Source organism: Notolepis coatsorum (genome assembly GCF_963971535.1).
Source record: "Notolepis coatsorum genome assembly, chromosome: 2".
Lineage (NCBI taxonomy): Eukaryota > Metazoa > Chordata > Actinopteri > Aulopiformes > Paralepididae > Notolepis > Notolepis coatsorum.
The window spans coordinates 163,040,773-163,052,305 of record NC_140166.1 but is presented as its reverse complement, the minus strand read 5'-3'; the positions used below and the strand labels follow the sequence as shown (position 1 = coordinate 163,052,305).

Genomic DNA, 11,533 nt, shown 5'->3' with positions numbered 1-11,533 from the left:
AGCAGCATAACATCTTGCTGTGTCTTGGCCGGGAGACTGTGTGTTTATTCCCGACAGATTGCCGCAGGCCATCTTGGCATGAAGTTCGCTAGGGATCTGGGAGGAGGGGTTTGGTTTGGACTTTAAATAACACATGGCATGAATTGTCACACTAGAAGGAAAAAAGTTTAAACATTCTAACATGCTAGACTTTTTGTCAGGGTGTCGTGGGACGTCCCAGACACCACGCCGCTGTTCTTTGATGATGTCACGCTACAAGGATGGCCTAGAGGTAAAGAGGCCGGCCAATAACCAAAGGGTCGCCAGTTCGATCCCCGCACTGCAGGCGACCCTTTGCTTGACCTCTCTGATGAAATGCATATGTGTGGGGGAATGTGTGTATGTGTAACTAGGAGGGATATGAGGACTGTGTGCATGTGTAACTAGGAGGGATATGAGGACTGTGTGCATGTGTAACTAGGAGGGAAAAGACAAATTTGATGTTCATAATCAGGCACGGCGCTGGAAATATCAACAAAATTGTGTCAAAATCGGGCTGAATTTGTGTCGTCTGATCCCGGCATTGGGTCTCATTCTCGAACGAAGTTACGACAAAATATTTCGTCTTAGCCAGATTTCGGCCCATTTAAGACATATTAGGGCTGGGAGTGGGAGTCCCCAAACTTTCCTGAGATCTTATTTGATCGTGGCTGAGAGCAGATTTAAGAGTGCTGAGGAGCACACTTAAATATGCTCTCAAACCCACGATCAAATCTCATGATTGATTGACTAATTTAAAATGTTATTATAACTTGACAGACTGTGTTCTCATAGTGATTCCTTCACGTCAACGCTACAGGCCTCCTTGGAATTAATTACTTAATCATAATTAAAATAAATATGACAATATTTGTACGATAAGAAATTACGCATTTGATGTCGGAAAAATAAATAATATGGATTCATCTGATCACAGGGCAGCTGCTTAACCATATCTGAACCAGCTATTTTGGACAAATGTATAATTACTTTAATTACTCAGATCTTCAAACACAATTATGCAATTATTGTGAAATGATTAAAATAATAATAATTTAATGCCTTCTGTGGAATTTGTATTTCTTATTTGTTACACATCTGTTTTAATGATTAATTATATACATTTGAAAGAATGCAGGTCAACATGCAATGTATCCCATTGATTGGTATACAATGGGACAGACCTTTGTTTGATTGATTGATTGATTGATTGATTGATTGAAAACTTTATTAACAGATTGCAGAATGGGTACAGTACAGTACAGCTCAATTACATAAGGGGATGCAGACCAGAGAAAGAATTTCGTCTTGTTTACATCAGGGTCCCCCATTTTCAATTAATCATAACATATATGACACACACGACACAGATAGACAGTACTGCTACATCTATACATTTATGACATACCAGATTTGCAAATACAGTACTGTTTGTGATACAAAAAGAGTCCAGAAAAGAGAGTACATTTGACATAGAAACTGTTGGAGGAGGTTGGGTAGGAGGGGTGGGTGGGGGATAGACTTACACTGTACAAGCAAAACTGTACATTGTAATATTGACAAAACCATACTTGGTCATTTACTGTACATTGGAGGGGGTTGATATAGCTATAAACCTGCATTCCTTCGAATATATCATTAATCAATTAAACTTATATTGAAATACACTATATAGCCTATACACCAACACTGAAATGACAGTGGATAAATAAATAAGAACTAAAGCTAATCGGTGGAAATAGACTGCATTAATATTCCATAACAAGTCTTGTGTGCGCCTACGAATGAACAGTAGCCTATAGGCTTAATGATGGAATAATAAGCCATACTGCGTTCATTCATTACGCCCGCCGTAGGCTATATATATTATATGTCATTCATTCATTCATATACAGTACTGCGTGTGTGTGTGTGTGCACGCGCGCACTGCGGCAGGTGTGTACCGCGAGCTGTATATGATGCCAATACATTAATCGAATCTAGTTTTGATGGGCGCAAGCGTGATTACGAAACCTAGCCGCATTTCTCGGAGACGCTCTCTGATTGGCACTGACTGACGCTAGGTTTCGTAATCACGCGGCTCGCAAGACTCACAAAGCACTTCCGCCATTCCATTTCACACACCTGCGTCACCAGTTCCCTTATAAGGAGCTATGGAGGCGTTGTTTTGTATGCAAATGAGCTGAACGGAAATGCGCTTTCGAGTTTAAGACAGAATGCCATTCTCCAAGCAGATATCAGATAATATCATTTATGCGACCTTTTCAGCCACTTAAGACATATTACCAGCACGTTCAGGACTCAGAGTGTACGTGTCATAGATTATGTCTCAGTGGTTCCAAGATAAGTCTTCCAGAATATATCTTTGAAACATTTTCGGGAATGAGACCCAATGTCCTTACTCTCCTCATTGAAGGGTACTAGTCTGCAGTAGATCACCAGCTCTGACTTACTCTCTTCGTTGAAGGGTACTGGTCTGCAGTAGACCACCAGCTCAGACAGCTCCACGGCGATCTTCTTCCTCCGCTCCATCTGCTTCTCCACTTGCATCTGTTACCATGGAGACCAGCCAAGACAGGCATCAACACAGCAACTCACTGCTGGGATCACTTGTGTAATAAAGTGTGTGTGCCATTGTGTAGGCTGCCAGTGGGACATAGGGATGTATATGATGTGTATATTAGTGTGTGTGTGAGAGAGAGAGAGAGAGAGAGAGAGAGAGAGAGAGAGAGAGAGAGAGAGAGAGAGAGAGAGAGAGAGAGAGAGAGAGAGAGAGAGAGAGAGAGAGAGAGAGAGAGAGAGAGAGAGAGAGTATGCCTGTGTATGTTGTTGCGTAGGCTGCCAGTGGAACATAGGGATATATAGATATATATACACGGGGGCACATTATTTAGCACAGCAAGAAGGTCCTGGGTTCAAACCCCAGCAGGGGGCCATTCTGTGTGGAGTTTGCATGTTTCTCCCTGTGCCTGCGTGGGTTTCCTCCAGGTACTCTGGTTTCCTCCCACACCAAAATACATGCATGCTAGGTTTTTAATACTCCTGCCATTGCCCTTGTTGGAAGTTGGTCCCCGGGTGCCGCACTATAGTTAGGATGGGTCAAATGGACGAATGTCCCCAAGAGAGGATTAATAAAGGTACAACTTAACTTGACTTAACTTGTGTGTGTGTGTGTGTGCGTGTGTGTGTGTGTGTGGTGTGTGTGTGTGTTTGTGTGTGTGTGTGTGTGTGTGTGTGTGTGTGTGTGTGTGTGTGTGTGTGTGTGTGTTGTGTTGTATCAGTACAGACCCGTGCGTCTGCGTTCTGAGCCGCCTCTCTGATCTTGACGACCCAGCCGCTGAGGTCGTCCACACTGTCTGCAGCGATGTCCAGCGACTGGAGCGGATGAGACGACAACTGCTGGGAGTGGACGGTGAACACGAAGGGCCTGGAGCTCTTACCATCCTTCAACACCACTGGAGAGAGGGAGGGGGAGGGAGACAGAGAGAGAGAGAGAGAGAGAGAGAGAGAGAGAGAGAGAGAGAGAGAGAGAGAGAGAGAGAGAGAGAGAGAGAGAGAGAGAGAGAGAGAGAGAGAGAGAGAGCGAAAAATCAGAGGAAGTATTTAAAGGATCAACCTACCATTTCTGTGACCATATAGATTTCGTTTTAGAGCTTCCTGCAGCCTGCCACCAGGTCAATCAGGACCAGGGAGAGCTCCCTGCAGCCTGCCACCAGGTCAATCAGGACCAGGGAGAGCTCCCTGCAGCCTGCCACCAGGTCAATCAGGACCAGGGAGAGCTCCCTGCAGCCTGCCACCAGGTCAATCAGGACCAGGGAGAGCTCCCTGCAGCCTGCCATCAGGTCAATCAGGACCAGGGAGAGCTCCCTGCAGCCTCCCATCAGGTCAATCAGGACCAGGGAGAGCTCCCTGCAGCCTCCCATCAGGTCAATCAGGACCAGGGAGAGCTCCCTGCAGCCTCCCATCAGGTCAATCAGGACCAGGGAGAGCTCCCTGCAGCCTCCCATCAGGTCAATCAGGACCAGGGAGAGCTCCCTGCAGCCTGCCATCAGGTCAATCAGGACCAGGGAGAGCTCCCTGCAGCCTGCCATCAGGTCAGTTCATGTGAATGTTTTTGCTTTAAGAGATGGACCAGACATGGTCTCAGTCAATCTGACATTGAATAAATCTCTCCTATCCCATAGCTTGGTTTTCGGGGTTACCAGACACGGTCCGTTAGGATGTTACTTCCGTCTACCACAGTAACACAGGTTTGTTCACACTCACCCACGTGGCAGGTGGGAACATCTATGAAGCCCTTGAGGAATGTGCCCAGGGGACTGTTCTCTGTGGACTAGACCAAGACACAAGTAGGACATCTGATCAAAGGTTGTAACAGAAGACAAATACAATGGACCTATCTCAAACCCCATCCTCTTTTCTTGATCCTCCAATCACACATTTTGCTCAAGTGTATTATCAAGTGTATCAAATACTTTACTGATAGGGTATCAAATACTTTACTGATACTTTACTGACACACACACGCACACACACACACACACACACACACACACAAGTTAAGTCAAGTTAAGTTGTACCTTTATTAATCCTCTCTTGGGGACATTCGTCCATTTGACCCATCCTAACTATATAGGGTTGGGTACCTTTCACATTTGAACCGATACCGGTACCCGTATCAGTGCATCTCTATTCATGGTATTCAATTGCAGAGATCTTGGTCGCAAACAACAGGTGATTGGAATCAAACAATATGTGATTGAAATCAAACAACATGTGATTGAAATCATACAACATGTGATTGTAATCAAACAGCATGTGATTGTAATCAAACAGCAGGTGATTTTAATCAAACAGCAGGTGACGGTAATCAGACCACAGGTGCTTGTAATCAAACAACAGGTGCTTGTAATCAAACAGCAGGTGATTATCATTAAATGACAACTGTGGCCAGTGAGCTGTGACATTGTGCCATATTGTTTGTCAAAACACTGCATGAGAATACTATGAATATAACATGTTAAACTGCTGTCACAAAAGTAGGCTATTTTCTTGGATCATGTTTTGGTGTTTTCAGCCTACCGCCTCATCTGGCTCTCGGGTGGGAGAACTGGGCACTTCTTCCACATAGTTGGCGGGGAACCACAACTGCTTCTTGCCTCCATAGTCACCGCGCCACCTTAGGAAATACACAGGTAGAGAAGGGGGTTGGTAGGACATACACAGGTAGAGAAGATGGTTGGTAGGACATACACAGGAGGAGAAAATGGATGGTAGGACATACACAGGTAGAGAAGACATAGAGAGGACTGTTGTGAATTTCAATAAAGTAAAAGTATAACATGCCATGCATGCATGGAAACATTGAAATAATGTTATGTTGTAAAAGAAGTTGTAACAAACACAGACAGAGAGACACACACTCACCAGCCACCCTCCTGTTTGTCCACGTTGAGGATGAGGGCCTGCTTGGGGAAACACAGCTCGTCCTCTCTCTGAGCGCGGTAGTCATACAGGGCCTTGACCGTACACTGCAACACATAGCAGTCAGGAGGCTCACTGTCTCTCTCTCCTAACAGATACATAACGCCAACATCCCTGCACTGGGGTGTGTCCATACAAGGGTAATAAATATGTATAAACTGAAACTGGAGGTTAAATGTATTATTTGGGATATAAAACCGTCATCTGAATATTTTAATGTTTAAGAAAGAGACAAAGAACACTTTATTTTTACTAAATACCCCCTTAGTATTTTGTCTTTATTGAGACAGTAGGAAGGCTGAGAGGGAGACAGAGTAGGAGAGACACAGGTGAGAAGGTTCTTTATTGAGACAGTAGGAAGGCTGAGAGGGAGACAGAGTAGGAGAGACACAGGTGAGAAGGTTCTTTATTGAGACAGTAGGACGGCTGAGAGGGAGACAGAGTAGGAGAGACACAGGTGAGAAGGTTCTTTATTGAGACAGTAGGACGGCAGAGAGGGAGACAGAGTAGGGGAGACATACAGTAGGAGAGAAGGTTCTTTATTGAGACAGTAGGAAGGCTGAGAGGGAGACAGAGTAGGGGAGACATACAGTAGGAGAGAAGGTTATTTATTGAGACAGTAAGAAGGCTGAGAGGGAGACAGAGTAGGGGAGACACAGGAGAGAAGGCTCTTTATTGAGACAGTAGGAAGGCTGAGAGGGAGACAGAGAAGGTTCTTTATTGAGACAGTAGGAAGGCTGAGAGGGAGACAGAGAATGTTCTTTATTGAGACAGTAGGAAGGCTGAAAGGGAGACAGAGAAGGTTCTTTATTGAGACAGTAGGGAGGCTGAGAGGGAGACAGAGTAGAGGAGACACAGGAGAGAAGGTTCTTGTTGGCTTTGATTCAAGGCCAGCAGGTGTATACAGTACATGTGGTTCCACTAACATGGACTGTCACTGACTCAAGATCAGTACTCCAAAAATGGTGTCTAGATCCCAAAGCTGGGAAGGATATCTGGACATTTATTAAAGAATGTTAGGTGGTGGGAAAGTTTAAAGTTTAGGGTTAATGTTTGTAGACAACTTGGGTGAAAATTACAATGAAATACAGCTTTGCAGCAAGGTCCAAAAGTAAAAATCCCCATTGAAACGTCCGGGCTATGGGATCTAGACACTAACTTTGTGAATCTGAAAGGTGTTTGATTGAGTTTTTCTCTTACGTTTTCACTCCCCCGTGCTGTAGGCATCTTATTGGCCTCCACGTAGAAGTGAGGGGTGCGGACCTCATACAGCGCCCCGTAGTCCAGCTCCTGGGGACCAGAGGGGAGGAGCACAACGCTCATTCACAGCCTAATAACATAATAACATTTAGGTATTTTCTATTTTCTATTATCATTCAAATCTTCTCTCATAATAAAGCGATTTTTTATTTTAGCTGGTTAATCCTCTTCACCATACACAACATTCTTCACTGTAACCACGAGACACTAATGCCTAGCTCAGTAGTGCCCCCTGGTGGATTCAGTGCGAAATACGGTACTAACAAACAATGCTAACATGCCATTTGAAGGGAAAATAAGCTTATATCTTGCGAAATAAGGAATACTTTAAGTCTAAAGCCAGTTATATAAGTATAGTTATTAAATTATTAATCCAGTGAAATAGCCTGAAAAACTAAAAATAATAATGATTATTTGCTGGTCGAATTCACCATTCCGTCTCTGCTTAACCATATCGGGGGCCCGAGAAAAGGCCTCCTCCCTCTGTCTTTAGGGGTCATGAAACTGAAGACTAACCGCGGTGCCCATGCGGTCCAGCGTGTCCTCGTTGATGGGGTAGCGGAGCCTCATCTTGCGGTACAGAGGGTGCCTCTCGTAGTAGCTGACCAGGTCCACCAGGCTCTCAAACTCTGCCGAGCTGCCCAGCATGAAGAGACGGCCCTCCTGCTGGATACGACAGTGTTTGATCTTACCCTCCGCCCTACAGAGAGAGGGAGGGAGAGAGAGGGGGGGAGGGAGGGGGGGAGGGGGGCGAGAGAGGGGGGAGAGAGAGAGATGGAGAGAGAGAGAGGGGGGGGGGAGAGAGAGGGGGAGAGAGGGGGGGAGAGAGAGAGGGGGGAGAGAGAGAGATGGAGAGAGAGAGAGGGGGGAGAGAGAGAGGGGGGAGAGAGAGAGAGATGGAGAGAGAGAGAGAGAGAGAGGGGGGAGAGAGAGGGAGGGGAGAGAGGGGGAGAGAAAGAGAGAGAAAGACATGAAAGACATTCCACAATCCATAATGAACAGCAACTATTATCAATTGTATATATAGACATTAGACATTCCACAGTCCATAATGAACAGCAACTATTATCAATTTTATATATAGACATTATAGACATTCCACAGTCCATAATGAACAGCAACTATTATGAATTAAATATAGACATTATAGACATTCCACAGTCCATGAACAGCAACTATATCAAGCAACTATATACATTTTATATATAGACAGTAATATAATTAAAGTTAAAATCAATGTACAAAATAACTTTTCCATAATAATGTGCCTTTGAATAGACAGTAAGTTACCACAATATAGCATTAAATAGCCTGAAAAGTTATTCAAAGCCTTAACATAGGCCTTCAAAACGATAGACAGAGTAAACGTTGCTGTATCCGTTGCCTTCATGTGTGTGTATTTGCTCTACCTGAAGGAGATGGCGTAGGAGTTGAGCTCGGTGCGTTTCCGCACCAGAAAAGCTCCGTCTCTGGGCACCCGCATCAGCATGTGTTCAGCCTGAACCCGAGACAGGCTGGAGTGGAACCACCTGAACCACACAAGACACTCTCCGTCACACAATTATCCAAAGTTATTATTAAAGTGTATTGTCAACTTAGAGCTGACCTGCATGCTTCAGGGGTAAACATTTACAATAGTGCTGTATTTACCGTATATATACATTTATATATTTATATTTACTTTATATATATATGTATCCACATCTGTCTGTACATACCTGCATATCGTCAATGTCGGATGAACACCACTTATCTCCAGTTTTGGTCATTTTCATTATTTAAATTCTCTTTACTGGTAATGGATGTTTACATGGTTATCTATCATGTGAGCCAGTTTCACGACCCTAGGACATATGAAACACAAAAACCAAATGTATGGCTTTAAAACTATATGGATGTCAATCTGAAAATTGTACTTTAGATTGTATATTGTATTGTATATTGTATATATGTATATTCCTCTTTACTTACTTTTTTACTTACTTTTTTTACTTACTTTTTTTACTGTATGAAGCACACTCTCAGGGGCTCATACAGAACCAAGCATTTCACCGTAAAGTATGTGTATTTTATTGTGACAATTAATAAACAAACTTGAAACTTGAAACGGCTGTTTGTCCTGAATTCAAAAGTAAACTTTTTGGAGTTGTGGTCATCCGACAGCGACGATATAATCCTTTGACTATCTGTATATATATACTATATCTATATCTGTACCTACTCTTACTAGTTACGCTGCTGGCCAGTATGACTACTACCATAGTGTCTTTATACCTGTATCTGTAAAAAAGAAAAAAGAAAACGAACCTTCTTACTGTCTTTTATTATTTTGTACCCTACTATGCTACTATCCTCATACTACCTACTATGCAAATATGTCTATACTACTATGCTCAGAGGGTAACACTCAAGTTAGAGACTATTTGACAAACAATACCACTGACCCTTAGCTACCAGAGTTGTACCCCCCCTGTTGTTCACTTGTGGTCACTTGTGGTCGCTTTGGATAAAAGCGTTCAGCTAAATGACTAAATGTAAATGATGATATGAGGTTTTCATCTATCAGACACAAAATACCAATGAGGTTTTGACTCGTTCACACACAATCACACACACACACACACACACACGTACACTTACAGAGTGACAGACGAGAGACCATTGTAGTGTTTTACCATGAGGGCGGGGTTTGATATAGGTCAATTGGAAAAGGTTAATCTAGTCTTGAATTATTATAAGACGTTCTTATGTCCAATGCCAACGTCTTCAACAGAGGACTAAAAGTATGGCTGAAATCAATGCAGCAGTGCTCACATATGTAGACGCGGACTGGTTTTGTTGTTTTGATCATGGACTCTTGTTCTGGTAACTATTTGTTCTGATTTGTGTATTATACTGTTCATTTTATTCTATCTTTTAGAAAAGCCTCAATGGACTAGTGTTGAAAACTAGCACTTGTGCTATAAACACGCAAAACAACACATCTGGTCTGTCCACTGTGACTGGTCCAATTTTAAATAAAAGTTTTCATTCTCACACACACACACACACACACACACACACACACACACACACACACACACACACACACACACACACACACACACACACACACACACACACACACACACACACACAATCACACACTCACTCACTCACTCACTCACTCACTCACTCACTCACTCACTCACTCACACACACTCACACTCATACTCACACTCACACTCACACTCACACTCACACTCACACACACTCTCACACACACACACACACACACACACACACTCACTCTCTGCTCTCGTGCGCGTTGGGCTGTGGCACGGGGCTGCCCAGCCTCATCTCGAACTCGTTGCAGCGGAGCGGCGTGTCCCTGTAGTGGCAGATGAGGCGGTACAGGCTGTCGAACACCAGGTTGTCCGTCAGGTAGAAGCGGGTGGAGCCCGACTCCTGGCGCGAGTGGATCCTGCAGTGCTGCACGCGGCCGGAGCGCCTGGCGAGTGGAAGGTGTGGTGGTGGGAGAGGCAGCAGACACAGGTGTTAGTCAAAACAGTGAGAGGAACGTGACTTGATATACCGATAATCAAGACTTTTAAAGGACCATGCCGACATTATAATAATATTATACAATGGCATGCACATTTCTTGATTCTGATTGGCTGAAACAGTGAAGTTACCGGTTGTTATTTCGTATAACACACTCCACGTGACACAATGGAAGTATGGATATATTCGTAACGAATAATAAAAAAAAAAGATACAGTCAACTGGAATATGTTAGTTGTTTACACAATGTTGGATTATGTAATTGGTTTGTCATGACCCATTGTCAAAACAATAATACATCGCAGGATTTATATGAAGTTTGTTGTTAGATGGCATGCTTTGAAGCAACCTCCCTCTGCTTCTAGACACGGAGGCAACTTTCTTTATTTTTTCTTTTACCTACTTTTTCTGCTGGTGGTTTTGTGAATAAATCTCCATTATGCTTCAATTACTGTGTGTTTATTCTCTAGCAATAAGGTTGGGTGAATTCGGCCATTGTATAAAAGTATTACACCACTTGAAGTCGTGTTATACAAATTAGATCACGCCTATGGGGGTCTAACGACCCTCGGCTACGCCTCGGGCCTAACAACCACCCATAGGCGTGATCTAATTTGTATAACACACTCCGTCACGTGATGTAATGCTTAAATAATAATAATAATAACTTTATTTGTACAGCACTTTTCATACAGAAAGTGCTTCACAGCAGTAAAAAATACAGGCATAAGTGAGCATAACAAAGATAGAGAGTAGCAAGGACGCGTCAAGGGGGGGTGCGGTGGGGGCTTCAGCACCCCCTGCTGGCGGGGAGTGTAACTGCAACTGCAAGGTTGTTTTGGCCTTTATTCCATTGTAATACCGAGGCTACTCAATGTCACTGAGCGAGCGGCACTGCAGATTTACCCTACTCTTGGAATTCATTGCCAGATCCTCATAGGGGCGCTGTCTCGATAATGCAGTGTTATTAAAGAAGCCGCAAGCGTGTAGCCGACGCATGAACCAGTTGGGATTCGAATAGACGCGGCCTGGAAGCCTGGAAGCGTCAACGCGGAACTGGAAATCCGTTGGTAAAAGAAATAGCGGCCTGGAATAGTTTTTGGGACAATTCGCAGTAAAGGAATATATCTGTCGGCGATGTTGTATACGGGAACGAATTGCAGAGAGGGAGGACTGACTGAAGTGGAGAGTGTGTTTACTTGTGTCTCAGAAAAGAAATGTCTCAAAA

General features: G+C 43.7%; 1 protein-coding gene across 1 annotated transcript in view; it reads right to left on the bottom strand.

Annotated features, from left to right (window-relative positions):
- LOC311223958 (1-phosphatidylinositol 4,5-bisphosphate phosphodiesterase gamma-1-like) overlaps window positions 1–11,533 on the bottom strand; it is a 135,669-nt gene that overhangs the window by 32,166 nt on the left and 91,970 nt on the right. The window contains 9 exon segments of the mRNA XM_084308734.1: window positions 2,472–2,568; window positions 3,307–3,473; window positions 4,285–4,351; window positions 5,101–5,197; window positions 5,446–5,549; window positions 6,703–6,792; window positions 7,279–7,462; window positions 8,172–8,291; window positions 10,052–10,252. Coding sequence (XP_084164860.1) covers window positions 2,472–2,568; window positions 3,307–3,473; window positions 4,285–4,351; window positions 5,101–5,197; window positions 5,446–5,549; window positions 6,703–6,792; window positions 7,279–7,462; window positions 8,172–8,291; window positions 10,052–10,252 — 1,127 coding nt within the window.